Source organism: Ranitomeya variabilis, chromosome 2, assembly GCF_051348905.1.
Source record: "Ranitomeya variabilis isolate aRanVar5 chromosome 2, aRanVar5.hap1, whole genome shotgun sequence".
Lineage (NCBI taxonomy): Eukaryota > Metazoa > Chordata > Amphibia > Anura > Dendrobatidae > Ranitomeya > Ranitomeya variabilis.
Window position 1 is genome coordinate 900,222,140 of NC_135233.1, and position 19,635 is coordinate 900,241,774.

Below are 19,635 nucleotides of genomic sequence, written 5' to 3' on the forward strand. Positions count from 1 at the left end.
GCATATATGTCTGTATGGTTCGCTCCAGTACCCAGAGCATAATGAAAATTATATGTGAAAAAAATCTTTACATTTACCACTTAATTCTTTGGTCTTTCTGCTTCCCACCATCACCTGTCCGGTCCTCATGGCACCTTCAGATTGCCAATGCTAATGTTAGGCCTAGAATTCTCTATTTGATTAGGCCATGGAGCGCTGTTTGCATGTGTCCGCAAAGGTCATAGCGCATGCCGGGATGTCATGATCCAGTGCCGTTTTGTGTCATGGCAATGTGACCTTTGCAACAGCATGCGCAGAACCCTCACTGGTCTAGTGTGAGGGGCCTGGGGTTTTCATTTTGAGTGTTGACAATCTGAAGATGCAGCAAGGACCAGATGGGGGATAACTAGAGCAGAATTGTGGCTGCAGAGGATAGTGGTGGAGTATAAGGATTTTTTCTGTTTTTAACATTTGAATGGCTTTTTACGATTCAATTTACGGCTTTTGCTTAATCCAACATGAATTTTGCTTCAGCCACAAAAAAGCGAATTACAAAAAGTCTTAATTTTGGCAAATGTGGATTTTTTTAAAATTCAAGTAGAATTCCATTCCACTTGAATTTATTCGCTCATCCCTAATGTGTATTTATGTGCTCTGTGTATATGTGTCTATTAAATCCTATATAAGCAATACAAATTGTATGTAAAAGTAAGTCCATATGAGGCTGAAGTTAGCAGTATATGTAAAGTTCGCTACATAGATTCAGTTAGTGTACTAATAAACATGATGGAAATGAGAGCACAAACAATTCAAGGAACATTTTAAAAAATTGCACCAAAGAACCAAAGTTGCAAAGTAATAAAAAAAACAAACTTTATTGAATTATCATGATTATTTTTTGGATTTGTGGCAGCTCTGGTTCTGCTATAATTAAAATATTTCTTTTTCCTTTTGGGCAAGCAAGAGTTAATGTCAGTATCCTTCCTGGCATCTGCTTTTTTACTGGTCAGCTGATATATGGTGATGACCACTCCACCATCCTTTAAAAAGTCACATGATGCATCAGCTGACTGTTTGTATTAGAATAATTCTTTGCAGATCAGCCTGGAGTTAGGAGCTCTCTGGTGTCAGTAGTGTAACTACTGCTGCAGAATTTTGATTCCTGATGCCATTTCCTCTGCTGTTTGGAGCTTTGCAGCAGAGTAAGTCACTGGGTATTGTTTCCCTTATCTTTGTCTGTCTCGTGTTTTCTATTTTCCCTGTGTTGTTACCATCTACCGTGGTGAGGCTACCATCCTTGCTGGCCATTGGATTAGCCAGGGTATATTGAGGTGACAATCAGGGACCAGGTACGTGATGGCGGCGGAGGAAAGGACCCACATAGGGTATTAGGGGAGTTTAGGGACAGGCACAGGTTGGAGTCAGAAGGTGCCCCATCTCTAGTTCCCTACTGTTAGGGCCTCCCTTTCCCTATGCAATCCCATTGTTGTTGTATGTTGAGTAGTCCGCCAGACTTACTCATGTCCGAGCGCGGCACGTACCATATGGTAAAACAGTATTAGACCAAGGTAACCTGGTTCCACACCTACATATATACTTTTGGAGGATTGGGGGTAATTATTATGGTGCGTTTGCACATACTGTTTACTGGGACACTAGCTTGTGCCTGCCCATATGCTATATGATTCTTTTCACATTAGTGTTTTGTATTATTTTTCCTTTGTAGCCAGACACCCATTCCCCACTTTATCTACATTTGCATTTACATCTCCTGCACATTATATTGCATGTATACAATCAGCGCCTTGCTCTTCTGCAGTGCCATCTATTGGCCACTCATATGTCATTACTCTAGTCCTTGATTTTTTACTAGCAGCAAGGATAGATAAAAGTAGTATAGTTGAAAGGTCTATGGATGAACCTGCTTGTAATTATTGGCAGGCTATGCACTGTGTACAGAGGTTTTATGATTGTAGAAGTACCACAAGTACACTATGTTCACAATTTTTGAATGAAGCACTACAGTTGGTGCCTTTAAATGTGTATGGATTACTCTGTTTGTAATTTTTGGCAATCACTGTGTGCAAAGCTTTTATGAGTGTACAAGTACCACAACTATATTCACCATATTTTAATGAGGATTTACAGTTGGTGCCATGAAGGGTCTATAGATTATCCTGCTTGTAATTTTTGGCAGAGTTTGCACTGTTCTCAGAGCTTTTATGAATGTAGAAGTTCCACCTCCACACTTTCTTAATATTTGCATGAGTCACTCCAGTTCAAGGGCATATGGATGGTCCTGCTTGTAATCTTTGTTAGGCTTTGCACAAAGTGCATAGCCTTTAGGAGTCTAGGAGTACCACTACATGACAATTTCAACAGAATGTGAATGAAGCCCTCCTTTATGTCTAATACATGGTGTATCTGAGCTCCTCTGCTCTCCTAATTTGGGCCACTTCTTGCTTCCTTCATAAATTACACTGACATTTTCATTTTATTTTAATTCAGAAAATCACTTATGGTCTACTTAAATTATTATTTTTTCTAATCCTTTTTAAATTTTGTCTAATATACTGTACATGTCATAATACAGGGAAAAAATGTTTCAGAACATATTTTTTCTGTAAACAGCTCTCTTTGATTTTGAATGTTATATTGTCAGTTCTTAAAGTAGAGTAAAAATGTGACACCATTGTTCTCAGCAGCGATCTGCAAGTTAGAGATGCTACCAGGGGTCTTCCCCATGCTGTTCTCATTCCATTGAGCACTTTTTCTATCCATTTCAACATTTTAACTGCCTCCCATACCACCTTGTAGGATCTGCAGGAAAAATGCTCAGATTTCCTATTGACTCCAAATATACTTGCTACTTGAAATGAACATCCAAGTATTAGGAATTGCTCGGTTGAGGAACAAGCATCTGATCAATTTATTAGCCGCTCATGTCTAGAAATTGCCCGTGTTCTTGGGGACAGTGCTCAAACATGTATTGTTAGGATTCATGCTCCCAGGAAGTCGGTAGAGTTCACACAAGCACCAGACTCTTGGGTCAAAGCATTTTGAGGTATATTGAATTCCATAAATTTGCACAGTTCTTTAGATGAAAACAAAATCTCAATCTATTTCCAATAAAGGGAAAAGAATAAGGTGGCCTATCTCAGATGACAATTTGGGTCCTGCTTTAGGCTCAGTGGGTCACTGATCACTCAGACACGATTAAGCAAGTCCCAGTTCGCTCACACAAAATGGACATTGTCCATAGCAACCAGTGATGTTTGTAGTTTGGTTAACATAAACTGTGCAGTCTCATCTCAAAGAGATTCTGGCTTGTCTATCTGCAGCCCTTTAATGCTCGTGTCTCTGCACCCTCTTCCTCATCAGAGATGTCGTCACTTTCACGGTTGCAGCCACACACCTCCCCCCTTCTCCTTCTGTCCCTGTCATGTATCTGGTATCTCTGCTCTCTGCCTCCCTTCTCCAGAAAAGTTGCTGACATACTCATCGCTTCGGTCCCACACCCTGTCTTCATCCTCCTGCGGCTGCCTGGAGTCTGCGCACTGCTTACAGATGCCTGAGGACTGTGCTTAGGATGTGAGCGTGTACGCAGTCCTGGCATCTTGAACGGACAGCACATGCCTCCCTAAAGTGTCCCCAGGCAATGGTTGAGGAACTCATATTATTTAAGGCACCTTCACCTTATGGGAGGTGCCTGTGCAGCATTGTAAGTTTGTCCTCAACACTCTTGTTAGTTCTCAGGTCCCAGTGTTCATATCTCTGTATACTTGCCTATCAGCTGTGCCCATCTGAATGTATCAGCCATGCACACCTGCCTGTAACTCAGCCATGCCTGCCTGTCTATCAGCCCATCCAGCCTACATTTGCCAGTGCCTACACTTTACATCATCCACTCCCATCTGCACCTGTAGTTCCCATGTTCTTACAGAGCCCGCCTGCATCTACTGGACCTTTCTTCATGCCACCCCAAGCTAGCTGTTTCTAGGGGTCAGCTGCAATCTACCCAAGGTCAGTCCTGGAGTAGATCTTGATTCACCTCCTTTGTCTTTCCTCAGATCACGGTATCGTATGCTGCTGTGCATCCGAGGTCAGATTGGATGAGGCTCCTAGTTATGCCACTCCAGTCTTTTCTTGGGTCCCGGCACAGTGGATCCACCATCAAGCCCATTACAAGCTCCAACAACACTCACGCTGCTCAGCACTCCCATCTTGATCTTATCTCTGCAAATGTGAATGCAATTTAAATATTTTGGTGTGATTGTGCAATATGTTAGCATTTGGGACTTTTAACACATTCTTAACTACATTATTGTAGGTAATTAATCCTGAAATGTTATTAAACCTATTGTTTTAATCTACTTATTCACATTATTTGCAGAGCACTGTAAACTGGAGGATGGAGTCATCAACCCATTATAAGTATCAAAGTAGAGCAAAGAAAATTGTACTGAATTCGACATTACACAATATGCAATGAACTATATGCTGCTTCTATTATGTTATTCTGTATTAAAATATATATTTACCAGGAAGCAGTGATCCCCTGAGAAATCCAATAGAATTTGATACTTCTTTGTACTCCGGGGCTGAATTAATACTTAGTGTGACTGTTACTTGATCTTTAAAACAAACAAAAAATCACCAAATTATAAATATATAATTATATATGCACTTTTTTTTAGCAATATAACATATAAAAAGACATGAAGTACATTTCATAAATATCTAGTATATCCAATTTTTTAGTCCAATGAAAATTTTATAGTTACTTACCACCTAACTATACATTGATACATAATTATATTTTTACAAATTTTAGAAACAAATTTTATTAAGATTAAAATGTGGTAACATTCCTTATTATCTTTATTACTAAGATATCTTTGGATATTAATTTTGAATGTAGTCACTATCACACTATCACAAGACCAGGGGAATGTTTAAAAGGGACCAGATCAAAACCCAGCATTGTAAAACTCCCCAGGCTATAAACATCTGCCCCTAGCTATTCACTTTCTCTCTGCTGGTTATGAAAATTACGCGGGAGTCCATGCCATTTTTTTCGGTAAAATTATTTTATTAATTAATACATGTACATTAAGCAGCACACACACTGCACTAATTGTATTTGTCACTGACATCTGTATATCTACCTATTCTATTTATATTCACTATATGTAATCCATCTCTTCTATCCTGTCAGTTCCTGCAGTGGTTTTACACTGCGCGGCTGCTGAATTGCCAGCTTTTATTCTATCTACAGTATCTATGTGATTATATATATATATATATATATATATATATATATATATATATACTGTGTATATACAGTACAGACCAAAAGTTTGGACACACCTTCTCATTTAAAGATTTTTCTGTATTTTCATGACTATGAAAATTGTACATTCACACTGAAGGCATCAAAACTATGAATTAACACATGTGGAATTATATACTTAACAAAAAAGTGTGAAACAACTGAAATTGTGTCTTATATTCTAGGTTCTTCAAAGTAGCCACCTTTTGCTTTGATGACTGCTTTGCACACTCTTGGCATTCTCTTGATGAGCTTCAAGAGGTAGTCACCGGGAATGGTCTTCCAACAATCTTGAAGGAGTTCCCAGAGATGCTTAGCACTTGTTGGCCCTTTTGCCTTCACTCTGCAGTCCAGCTCACCCCAAAACATCTCGATTGGGTTAAGGTCTGGTGACTGTGGAGGCCAGGTCATCTGGCATAGCACTCCATCACTCTCCTTCTTGGTCAAATAGCCCTTACAAAGCCTGAAGGTGTGTTTGGGGTCATTATCCTGTAAAAAAATAAATGATGGTCCAACTAAACGCAAACTGGATGGAATAGCATAATGCTGCAAGATGCTGTGGCAGCCATGCTGGTTCAGTATGCCTTCAATTTTGAATAAATCCCCAACAGTGTCACCAGCAAAGCACCCCCACACCATCACACCTCCTCCTCCATGCTTCACGGTGGGAACCAGGCATGCAGAGTCCATCCGTTCACCTTTTCTGCATCTCACAAAGACACAGTGGTTGGAACCAAAGATCTCAAATTTGGACTCATCAGACCAAAGCACAGATTTCCACTGGTCTGATGTCCATTCTTTGTGTTCTTTAGCCCAAACAAGTCTCATCTGCTTGTTACCTGTCCTTATCAGTGGTTTCCTAGCAGCTGTTTTACCATGAAGGCCTGCTGCACAAAGTCTCCTCTTAACAGTTGTTGTAGAGATGTGTCTGCTGCTAGAACTCTGTGTGGCATTGACCAGGGCTCTAATCTGAGCTGCTATTAACCTGCGATTTCTGAGGCTGGTGACTCAGATAAACTTATCCTCAGAAGCAGAGATGACTCTTGGTCTTTGGTCTTCGTTTCCTGGGGCGGTCCTCATGTGAGCCAGTTTCTTTGTAGCGGTTGATGGTTTTTGCCACTGCACTTGGGGACACTTTCAAAGTTTTCCCAATTTTTCAGACTGACTGACCTTCCTTTCTTAAAGTAATGATGGCCATTCATTTTTCTTTACTCAGAATTTGTATTGTGGCAAGAAAAAAACAGCTAACAGTCTATTCAGTAGGACAATCAGCTATGTATCCACCAGACTTCTGCACAACACAACTGATGGTCCCAACACCATTTATAAGGCAAGAAATCCCACTTATTAAACCTCACAGGGCACACCTGTGAAGTGAAAACCATTCCAGGTGACTACATATATATATATATATATATATATATATATATATATATATATATATATATATATATACACACACCGTATTTTTCGGACTATAAGACGCACCGGACTATAAGGCGCACCCAGGTTTTAGAGGTGGAAAATAGGGAAAAAAAATATTTGAAGCAAAAAAATGTGGTAAAATATTTAATAACATAAATAACATACTATTATATGTGGTGTTATTACATATAATAGTATGTTATTATGTTGGAAGCTGCAGGACCAGTGTGGTGTCTGTACAGAACTATATGAAGATGCTGGAGGGTGAGTATAAGAATGGGGGCACAGGGCTGATATTGAAAGCACCACTCCAGCACTGCAAAATAGCACTGGCGTGCTGCTTTAAAAACCCATGGGAGAACTATAACTCCCAGCATGTCCTGCAGATCCTATGACATGCTAGGAGTTATAGTTCACCACAGGAGTGGCAGAGTGCTTTATTGTGTATTGTAAAGACTAACCTCTTAATTGTGGTAGCCTGCCAGCCTGTGGTGAGGTAAAATCATCCCATGACTGCACACAGAGCCCTCCCTCTTGTTGCCTCTCCACAGCACAGGTTTTGAGGAAGCTTGCAGATTCTAGTGGGGAGCCTGAAGGACCTGTGATGATGTCAAGAAGAGGGAGGGCTCTGAGCTGCCATGTGATGCTCCAGCCTGCCCACTCCTGACATCACACAGGTCCTGGTTGTGCACAGCACTCGGCATCCAGGCATGGCAGGCAGGTATACAGCGATCTCCTCTCCGCTCTGGCCCCTGCTGCTGCTGCCTCCTCTCCAGGACACACAAATCTCCCTAGCTGCTGCAGGAATCAGCGCTGAGGAAGCCATGCGTGTCCCTGCTTAAGTGCAGTATTCATTTGCTGCTCCCGACTCACCGCTCAGCTGATCGGTGGGCGGGGAGCCGCTAATTAATATTTACTGCACTTAATCATCAGGACCACATGGTTTTCCCAGCGCTGATTCCGGGCAGCGGGGACATCCTGAAGTGGTATATCAGTGTGATCCCACTCACTGCTGCCCCCCTCCCCACATGCTACATCCGTACCATAAGATGCACCCACACTTTCCTCCCAAATTTGGAGGAAAAAAATTGCGTCTTATGGTTGGAAAAATACGGTATATATATATATATATATATATATATATATATATATATATATATATATATATATATATATGTCACAGACATCCACAGTATATATATATATATATACACATATATATATACATATACCTATTCTATTTTATTTACTGTATGTAATTCATCTCTCCTATCCTGTCGGCTCCTGCAGTGGTTTTACATTACACGGCTGCTGAATTGATGGCTTTTCTTCTATCTATCTATCATCTACTTTAAAATACTTTATTTGAAACACAATTATTTTCCTGCACTTTTACGGAATTATACCAACTTTTTCTGATTTTAACAAAAATGCTCGTGTTACCGATCACAATTGTGCCATATTTGTGCCAAATATATGTTTGGCGATCATTTTCTGAACATATTCGCTTATCTCTAAATGTGTGTTAACAAGAGTTATGGGAAAGGACAAAACCTGAGTTTTATAGCCCATTGGGTGAATGTTTTGAGAACCATCAAAGCATCATTGCAATGGGGAAAGGTGGTGATGCTGCTGCAATTGGGATGTACATCTTTTTATCACTCAGGGGTTATCTGTTATCTATTTATCCTTTGCATTTTATTTAATGAGCATGACCATCTCCGTGTGCAACAGCACACACCACTAATTCCAAATACCACCCAATTAATGCAAGGCAAATCACAATAAAGCGGTTCTACAGCTTGAAAGCACTGGTAACAAAAGCCATAAGTGGACAAATTGGTGCTATGCATCAAGTAGCAAATCTCATTTTGACTTTCTGTTCATTAATTGATGCTGTGAATAATCATAACTGACAATGACCAAAATAATTTGGCTGTTTTACAGAAGGGCAGAGTACCTCACAATCCCTCCATGGTACATGTCCTGAAATTAATTTTGTGTGATATTTCCTTAAGAAATATATCTGCTTGTGGAAGATAATGGCTATAGCATTTAATTTGTCTTCTCTTTTCAACTGTTCTTATATGGTAAAGCACTCCCTCCTGGTCTTGAAAAAACAGAACGGTTTGCTTGAATTGCGATGTTGCAACCTCCAGGAATTTTATACTGCACATTTTGGAAAATTTGTATGAGCAATGTAAAGCTGTAATGGACTAAAGCAAAAGACAGACGGGTTTTCTCTTACTGAAGCCCTTTGAAGACACCAATATCAAAACCCTCATACTTTGCACTCTCAAGAATGCAACATGGAATGAAGGAACTTGTATATGTTCATCAAGATCCTGTGACTTTTTTGGACCCCCAATGCCCATGTTACATACAGCTGTATCTGTAGAAGAGGAAAGAGTGGGGGTGGAGGGCGATAGAGAGGAGGAGAAGCAGGTAGATGTGGAAGTAGAAATTGAGTGGGCACAGGCAGGAGATGAAGCTGATAGATTCATTGCAAAATATTATGATAATGGTTACATTGGCTATGCTGACTAACACTTGCAGTGAGGTATTGAAAATCAACTGAGTACTTTAGCCATATTGGTGAGGATGGCAAACTGCATGATTGAATACTTGTGGGATACCTATTGATGAACCATGTTTTTAGACTCTTGCTATAAAAGCAAAATTGGGAAAATTTTAAAGTCTTATAAAAGGAAATCCATATTGGTGTATTACTAGGTTATGCTGTATTCCCTTGCTTGGAAAAGCTTTTGCCGAGTGGACATCTGTTGATCGCAAGACTAACCAGCATACACTTCTCTGATCCCCACAAAGCCTGTGCATAGGATATATGTAGTGGAAGCAGCAGCAATAAAACCTACAGTATATTTGACATGTTGTACCAGATGTTTTATCTGCGTCTGCACCAAGTCTGCACTTCAGCAAACATACTTCTCTGGAAGATTTTCTTTTTTATGCAATTGGATTTTATTGAACATCTCTTGTGCATGTACTAACCAAGAATTAAATTAGACAGAACGTGTGGGACGTTATTATTTTACTTTTGGATAGGGCCACAATACCTGACAGATGGGCAAGCATCCTGGAAGACATCTGTTGATGGAATGTCACAAACGCTGCTTACTTCCCATTGCAGAACTCACTAATGCCAACGCAAAATTTCAACTTTAAGAAAAGACAATTTTAACATTTATAAGCTACTGTCAATGTTAGAAACATATGACATTTTTAATTATTTTTTGTCTCATGAAATTTTAGGACAAAAACTGTAGTAGATAGAAATTATTTAGTCAAAGTCCAGTGAAACATGAGCAAACTAACATGCCTCAATATTGTACATTGACACCTTGATTTATTGCAGTCAATTTGATATTTGATGCAACACATAGTACATAAACTCTGAGGATTTTATAATTAGCACTAATTGTGCGGTCATATCTGATTACCTGACAGAAAGATCCTTGTAATGTCACAGCATAGAACCTGACAGAAGCAGAGGTGCAAGCTGCTTTCTGGACGGAATCTCCCAAATTATATAACAGTTTATTGACTTAAACCTACCTGCGGTGTCACAAAAGCACACCTAGCTGAAAATAATTGAGATGCCAGAGCAGCTTCTCTAAACTTACTTGCTACAACCAGCTCACCAAACTTCAACTCCCTTGTTGTTCCACAGTGTGCCAGAGCAGTTTCCTTCACAGAAACACTTTTCTGACAAATATTCAATAGCTTACAGTGAAGGAAATAATTATTTGATCCCTTGCTGATGTTGTAAATTTGCCCACTGGCAAAGAAATGAATAGTCTATCATTTTAAGGGTAGGTTAATTTTAGTATTGAGAGATAGAATAACAAAAATAAAATCCAGAAAATCTCATTGTATAAATTATATAAATTTATTTGCATTTTGCAGTGATAAATAAGCATTTGATTCCTCTGGCAAACAAGACTTACTACTTGGTGGCAAAACCCATGTTGGCGAACACAGCAGTCAGACGTTTTTTGTAGCTGATGATGAGGTTTCCGCACATGTCAGGAGGAATTTTGGTTCATTCCTCTTTGCAGATCATCTCTAAATCATTAAAATTTTGAGGCTGTCGCTTGGCAATTCGTAGCTTCAACCCCCTCCATAAGTTTTCTATGGGATTAAGGTCTGGAGACTGGCTAGGCCACTCCATGATCTTAAAGTGCTTCTTTTTGAGCCAGTCCCTTGTTGCCTTGGCTGTATGTTTTTGGTAATTGTCTTGCTGGAAGACCCAGCCTCGACCCATTTTTAATGTCCTGTAGGAGGGAAGGTGGTTGTCACTCAGGATTTTATGGTACATAGCTCCATCCATTCTCCCATTAATGGGGTGAAGTAGTCCTGTGCCCTTAGCAGAAAAACACCCCCAAAATATGTTTCCACCTCCATGCTTGACAGTGGGGAATTGGTCTTTGGGTCATAGGCAACTATTCTTCTTTCTGACAATTCTATTCCTCTTTCTGATTTGGTATCTGACCATCCTCTGCCAAATCTCTCCACCAGCCAGCAGCCACCCTTTGTACTCAACCATCTAGATCCTCATTAGATGGGACCCATTTGTAACTATGTTCTACCATTGGCAATAGTTCATGGCAAAAATTTATATATGACCTAAATTCATCTTTAAAAAAAAAGTCTCTGGAAACCAATATAACATGAAGATGAGCAAAAAAGTTGCCTGCACTGTCACTCTAGATGGCCCTCCGAAGAAGCCATTGTGAAACGCGCGTTGGGGTACATGTGCAGTGTCTCATTGAGGAACAATGGGTAAGAGCACTCTTGCACTTTTGAGATAGACAGCAACTTGTTGGCATACTGATATATGAAATATAAACCAAAAAAGAAAAACTCATTCCCAAAAATGGGTTAAAAATACATTTTTATCAATACAGAATATCATTAATACATAATCATGTTCAGAAAAATATATACCATAAAGGGGAACATACAGAGATCTAGCAGAGCAACATGCAGACAACAACCCAGTGCTGATTAAATTATCTGCCATCAAAGGGGTATACTGTGATTTGAAAAGTGTCAAAGATCGACAATATTATATCTAAAGTGCTTGCGCAGAAGAATAAATATATATGTATATAAAGGCAAACAAATTTATATATATATATATATATATATATATATATATATATATATATATAAGACTCCCACAGCATATCCCTTTAAATAGCAGAGACCCAAATAAAGTGCAATGTCATATAGTCCAGATCAAAAGTCCTATGGGTGTTGTCAAATCACGAGTAATACAAGACAGCAAGTCAAATAAAGCACTGCATATTTACCTAAAGGGTGTAGGTGTCCAGGTGCCCAGGTGGATCATTCACTCCAGGTGTCTTTATTAACTATATTGATAAGGAGTGTCCATATGGGTATCACCCAAATCCCAATTTTTTCAGGCAAAGGATTATACTTAGGATGTTACAGTGATGTATTCTGCTCTGATTTCCCTGTTTACTGTCACTCAACCAGTGGTTTGTGCAAGCCTAGAGACAACTGCGCGGCATTTAGTCATATCTTTTTAAAATAGCCTCTCAGCTGTATTTCACCAACAACTAGTTAGCTCATTACCAGTAAGGCCAGTCCCATACTTTAAGACATTGACCTAGAGCATGATTGTAATGTAAGTGATTGTCTTGGTAGTTTGGACCTCTTGAATTGCATAAAGGCTTCAATTTATATTCAGTTTTTGATTCAACTTATTTTAATTTAATTCAAAACACAAATGGATTACAAGGGAAGGACTACTGGACTTCCTCTGTTTTGTGTGCACTCCTCACTTTTCATTTAAAAAACACGTAAAAAATAAGAATTCAACTTTGCCTTACATTTCTTTTGTATATAGGCAGCTTAAACCCTTTACCCCCAAGGGTTGTTTGCACATTAGTGACCGGGCCAATTTTTAAAATTCTGACCACTGTCCTTTTATGAGATTATAACTCTGGAATGCTTCAACGGATCCCAGTGATTCTGACACTGTTTTCTCGTGACATACTGTACTTCATGATAGTGGTAAAATTTCTTTGATATTACCTGTGTTTATTTGTGGAAAAAAAACAGAAATTTGGCAAAAATTTATAAAATTTCGCAATTTTCCAACTTTGAATTTTTATGCATTTAAATCATAGAGATATGTCACACAAAATACTTAATAAGTAACATTTTCCACATGTCTACTTTACATCAGCACAATTTTGGAACCAAAATTTTTTTGTTAGGGAGTTATAAGGGTCAGAAGTTGACCAGCAATTTCTCATTTTTACAACACCATTTTTTTTTAGGGACCACATCTCATTTGAAGTAATTTTGAGGGGTCTATATGATAGAAAATAGCCAAGTGTTACACCATTCTAAACACTGCACCCCTAAAGGTGCTCAAAACCACATTCAAGAAGTTTATTAACCCTATAGGTGTTTCACAGGAATTTTTTGAATGTTTAAATAAAAATGAACATTTAACTTTTTTTCACAAAAAATTTACTTCAGCTCCAATTTTACCAAGGGTAACAGGAGAAAATGGACAACAAAAGTTGTACAATTTGTCCTGAGTATGCTGATACCCTATATGTGGGGGTAAACCACTGTTTGGGCGCATGGCAGAGCTCGGAAGCGAAGGAGCACCATTTGACTTTTCAATGCAAAATTAACTGGAATTGAGATGGGATGCCATGTTGCGTTTGGAGAGCCCATGATGTACCTAAACATTGAAACCCCCCACAAGTGACAGCATTTTGGAAATTAGACCCCCTAAGGAACTTATCTAGATGTGTGGTGAGCACTTTTACCCATTAAGTGATTCATAGAAGTTTATAATGCAGAGCCGTAAAAATAAAAAGTCATATTTTTCACAAAAATGATTTTTTGCCCCCAATTTTTTATTTTCCCAAGGGTAAGAGAAGAAATTGGACCCCAGAAGTTGTTGTACAATTTGTCCTGAGTATGCTGATACCCCATATGTGGGGGTAAACCACTGTTTGGGTGCATGGGAGAGCTTGGAAGGGAAAGAGCGCCTTTTTACTTTTCAATGCAAAATTGACAGAAATTGAGATGTGACGCCATGTTGCGTTTGGAGAGCCCCTGATGTGCCTAAAGAGTGAAAACCCCCCAATTGTAACTGAAACCCTAATCCAAACACACCCCTAACCCTAATCCCAACGGTAACCCTAACAACCCCCCTAACCCTGACACACCCCTAACACTAATCCCAACCCTATTCCCAACTGTAAATGTAATCCAAACCCTAACCCTAACTTTAGCCCCAACCCTAACTGTAGCCTTAACCCTAACCCTAGACTTAACCCTAGCCCTAACCCTAACCCTAGCACTAACCCTTGCCCTAAACCTAACCCTAGCCCCAAACCTAACCCTAGCCCTAACCCTAACCCTAGCCCTAACCCTAATGGGAAAATGGAAATAAATACATTTTTTTAATTTTTTAATTTTTCCCTAACTAAGGAGGTGATGAAGGCGGGTTTGATTTACTATTTATAGCGGGTTTTCTAGTGAATTTTTATGATTGGCAGCCGTCACACACTAAAAGACGCTTTTTATTGCAAAAAATATTTTTAGCGTTACCATATTTTGAGAGCTATAATTTTTCCATATTTTGGTCGACAGAGTCATGTGAGGTCTTGTTTTTTGCGGGATGAGTTGACATTTTTATTGGTAACATTTTCAGGCACGTGACATTTTTTGATCGCTTTTTATTCCAATTTTTGTGAGGCAGAATGACTAAAAACCAGCTATTCTTGAATTTCTCTTGGGGGGGCGTTTATACCGTTCCGCGTTTGGTAAAATGGATAAAGCAGTTTTATTCTTGGGGTCAGTACGATTACAGATATACCTCATTTATATCATTTTTTTATGTTTTGGCACTTTTATACGATAAATACTATTTTATAGAAAAAATAATTATTTTTGCATCACTTTATTCTGGGGACTATAACTTTTCTATAGTTTTGCTGATGATGCAGTATGGTGGCTCGTTTTTTGTGGGACAAGATGCCATTTTCAGCGGTACCATGGTTATTTATATCCGTCTTTTTGATCGCGTGCTACTCCACTTTTTGTTTGGCGGTATGATAATAAAGTGTTGTTTTTAGTCTCTTTTTTTATTTTTTTACGGTGTTCACTAAAGGAGTTAACTAGTGGGACAGTTTTATAGGTCGGGTCATTACGGACGCGGCGATACTAAATATGTGTACTTTTATTTATTTTTTTATTTAGATAAAGAAATATATTTATTATATTTATATATATTTTTTTTTTAAGAATTTTTTTATTTTTTTTACACATCTGAATATTTTTTTTTTACACTGTAACATTGCCTCGGGGGTGTCATCATGTTACAGTGTAAGATCGCTGATCTGACACTTTGCAGGGCTCTGAGCAGGCGCTTGGGTAAGCCACCTCCCTGCAGGACCCGGATACAGCCCCGTGGCCATTTTGGATCCAGGGCCTGCAGGGAGAAGGTAGAAGACCCTTGGAGCAACGCAATCACATTGCGTTGCTCCGGGGGTCTCAGGGAAGCCTACAGGGAGCCCCCTCCCTGCGCAATGCTTCCCTATACCGCCGGAACATTGCGATCATGTTTGATCGCAGTGTGTCGGGGGTTAATGTGCCGAGGGCGGTCCGTGACCGCTCCTGGCACATAGTGCCGGATGTCAGCTGCGATAGGCACTGGAGGAGCGCGGCAGATCGCATATGACGTACTATCGCGCCTGTGGTCATGCGGGCCCACCCCACCTCGACGGGATAGTACATCTAATGTCAGAAAGGGGTTGATTGGATCACGGATATGCATTTATCACATTTTCCTCTTAATTCACTGAACCACCACATCCTTAGTCAATTGGTAATTGTAAATTGTGAAAGACCATATAGAATGTGCAATAAATAATTCCTACAACTCCTCTTGTATTTAGATGAGATAAACAATGTGTATTAAAATTTCTTGCTGAAGTAAAATGTGTTGCGCAACTCTTTACAAAACATTAGGAAAATGCATCAAATTTAGAAAACTGAAGCAGATGCTAATGGCAATAAGTTTATAAATTATGCCAACTAAAAGAAAACCCGCTAAAGGACAGAAACAATGTATGGTAAGTTTCAGTCATTTCTTTTCTTGTCTAGTGCTCAAGAACACAGAAACAAATCTCTCAACAAAATATAGAAACTAGCTTGACATGTAAATTGCAGAACAATGCTTTTATATTGTTTATGAAAACTGCTATGTAGCAAATTAAATGCATGTATTACTTAAGTTTGATAAACTTCTTCATTCTATGAGATATGGTGACAGCACAGCAAAAATCTCAATATTGTGTAAACTGTTCTTTTTTTTTTCTTGTTTTGTTACTTTTCTGTTCCATGTTTGCCTATAGGAAAACCTTTAAGCAGAAATAAGTATTCATTTTATCTGAATAATAATAATAATAATAATAATAATTTTATTTCTATAGCGCCAACATATTCTGCAGCACTTTACATTTATAGGGGACTTGAACAGACAATAAAAGACATTACATATTAACAATAATACATAAATCAACAGATATCAAGAGGAGTGAGGGCCCTGCTTGCACGCTTACAATCTACAATCTATGACATCTTTTGGATGTCCATGTAATGCTGCATGAACCAGTAACCAACCAGTATATGTAAGAGTGCAGACACTGAGTTCTATTTAATGCATAAAGAGTGTGAGAACATGGCACAAGGATCCTGGTTATGAGGAAAATTTTGAATGGGCAACACAGGGATAATTAGATAAATATGTTGAGGTGGTAGGCCAGTCTGAAAAAAATGTATTTTGGGGGCACGCTTAAAACTGTGGGTATTGAGAATTAATAAAATTATCCTGGGTAGTATATTCCAAATAATTGTCGCAGCATGCGAGAAGTACTTGAGATGGAAGTGGGAGGTTCTGATTATTGAGGATGTTAACTTTAGGTCTGTAGCAGAAAGGAGGGCACGGGAAGAGCGGTATACTGAGACAAGGGAGTAGATGTAGGGTGGTGCTGAACAGTGGAGCACTTTGTGGGTGAAAGTGATAAGTTTATATGGAACTCTGTAGTGAATGGGTAACCAGTGCAATGACTGGCAAAAGGTAGATGAATCAATGTTACGGTTGGTGAGGAATATGATCTATTTGATCTTAGATTGGTGTATCCATTATAGATTGGAAAACACAAAGTATATTTAAAAATGAACCTGAAGTGTTTAGTGTCATAATGATTCTGTCTTTCTATCTGGCTATATTTTAAATTAAATCTGACTGTTATTAAAATCAAGTGGCAACAAAGATAAGAAAACTCTATGCTACTTTGTTTCCAGAAGGTTCCATAAAGTTTTACAAGAGACAGAGGGGTTGACTATAAGAGGCTTTTAATAACAGTGATTTCACCAAAGCAACAAGTTAATATTAATTGTACTGGAGAATCTCGAGGTTGCTCAAAATCCTTGCTTGCTTGTAAGATGATACATAAACAAAACCATGTAATGACCAATTAACTTCTCAATTAAATTAAGTTCTGTAATAGAAATACTTTCTATTCCTGTAGAAAAGGTATGCTGTTAATAAAGTCTGCTTGAACTTTCTGTGTTCTTTTTCGAAGTGTATACATACATACATCGCTGGATCATTAAAGGCAAATTAGATTAATAGCAAATCATAGAAAGCCCAATTCATAAAGAAGTTTCCAACTATTTTCCAGCTTAAAAATGCTTGAAATGCAAGAACATTTTGTGCAATTCATATCCAAGTAAAAATTTAGAGACTTTTGACATTTAGAAAAGTGAATAGAGTTTAGCTGGGATGAGTCAAGCATATTCAAGAAATTCATTAAAATTTGCAAAGCAAAAATGGCACAATAATTAAAATAATAATATATATATAACAATTATTACAGAAATATATATCTATCTATCTATATATACAGTGGGGCAAAAAAGTATTTAGTCAGTCAGCAATAGTGCAAGTTCCACCACTTAAAAAGATGAGAGGCGTCTGTAATTTACATCATAGGTAGACCTCAACTATGGGAGACAAACTGAGAAAAAAAAATCCAGAAAATCACATTGTTTTTTTATCATTTTATTTGCATATTATGGTGGAAAATAAGTATTTGGTCAGAAACAAAATTTCATCTCAATACTTTGTAATATATCCTTTGTTGGCAATGACAGAGGTCAAACATTTTCTGTAAGTCTTCACAAGGTTGCCACACACTGTTGTTGGTATGTTGGCCCATTCCTCCATGCAGATCTCCTCTAGAGCAGTGATGTTTTTGGCTTTTCGCTTGGCAACACGGACTTTCAACTCCCTCCAAAGGTTTTCTATAGGGTTGAGATCTGGAGACTGGCTAGGCCACTCCAGGACCTTGAAATGCTTCTTACGAAGCCACTCCTTCGTTGCCCTGGCGGTGTGCTTTGGATCATTGTCATGTTGAAAGACCCAGCCACGTTTCATCTTCAATGCCCTTGCTGATGGAAGGAGGTTTGCACTCAAAATCTCACGATACATGGCCCTATTCATTCTTTCATGTACCCGGATCAGTCGTCCTGGCCCCTTTGCAGAGAAACAGCCCCAAAGCATGATGTTTCCACCACCATGCTTTACAGTAGGTATGGTGTTTGATGGATGCAGCTCAGTATTCTTTTTCCTCCAAACACGACAAGTTGTGTTTCTACCAAACAGTTCCAGTTTGGTTTCATCAGACCATAGGACATTCTCCCAAAACTCCTCTGGATCATCCAAATGCTCTCTAGCAAACTTCAGTCGGGCCCGGACATGTACTGGCTTAAGCAGTGGGACACGTCTGGCACTGCAGGATCTGAGTCCATGGTGGCGTAGTGTGTTACTTATGGTAGGCCTTGTTACATTGGTCCCAGCTCTCTGCAGTTCATTCACTAGGACCCCCGCGTGGTTCTGGGATTTTTGCTCACCGTTCTTGTGATCATTCTGACCCCAAGGGGTGGGATCTTGCATGGAGCCCCAGATCGAGGGAGATTATCAGTGGTCTTGAATGTCTTCCATTTTCTAATTATTGCTCCCACTGTTGATTTCTTCACTCCAAGCTGGTTGGCTATTGCAGATTCAGTCTTCCCAGCCTGGTGCAGGGCTACAATTTTGTTTCTGGTGTCCTTTGACAGCTCTTTGGTCTTCACCATAGTGGAGTTTGGAGTCAGACTGTTTGAGGTTGTGCACCATTGTCTTTTTATACTGATAACAAGTTTAAACAGGTGCCATTACTATAGGTAATGAGTGGAGGAAAGAGGAGACTCTTAAAGAAGAAGTTACAGGTCTGTGAGAGCCAGAAATCTTGATTGTTTGTTTCTGACCAAATACTTATTTTCCACCATAATATGCAAATAAAATGATAAAAAAACAGACAATGTTTCTCAGTTTGTCTCCCATAGTTGAGGTCTACCTACGATGTAAATTACAGACGCCTCTCATCTTTTTAAGTGGTGAAACTTGCACTATTGCTGACTGACTAAATACTTTTTTGCCCCACTGTATATATATATATATATATATATATATATATATATATATACTGTATATATATATCACTGACTAGAATACTTTTCTTGCAGTAGCACTCAGCATTTGAAGGAGGCATGAAATTGATTTAGAGGTACGCACCTCTTAATAAATTTAGCGCAATTTACTCTAGCACACAGTTTAGCAAGAATGGAGTGCAAAAAGACCAGCTTGAATAATTGTGGCCATAGTCTTAGACAGCATTTACCCAAACTATTCAAAGAACTGACACATTTTTCTAGATGACAACTAGATTATAAGGATGCAATGGTAGAAAGGCTTTCCGAAGGATTATAAATGT

At 38.8% G+C, this 19,635-nt stretch overlaps 1 protein-coding gene across 1 annotated transcript in view; it reads right to left on the reverse strand.

Moving 5' to 3' along the window:
* The window catches only part of NAALADL2 (N-acetylated alpha-linked acidic dipeptidase like 2), a 1,269,517-nt gene that overhangs the window by 376,052 nt on the left and 873,830 nt on the right, over positions 1 to 19,635 (reverse strand). Inside the window, exon 7 of the mRNA XM_077290507.1 lies at positions 4,521 to 4,613. Within this exon, the coding sequence (XP_077146622.1) occupies positions 4,521 to 4,613 (93 nt within the window). The remainder of the gene's footprint in view (positions 1 to 4,520; positions 4,614 to 19,635) is intronic.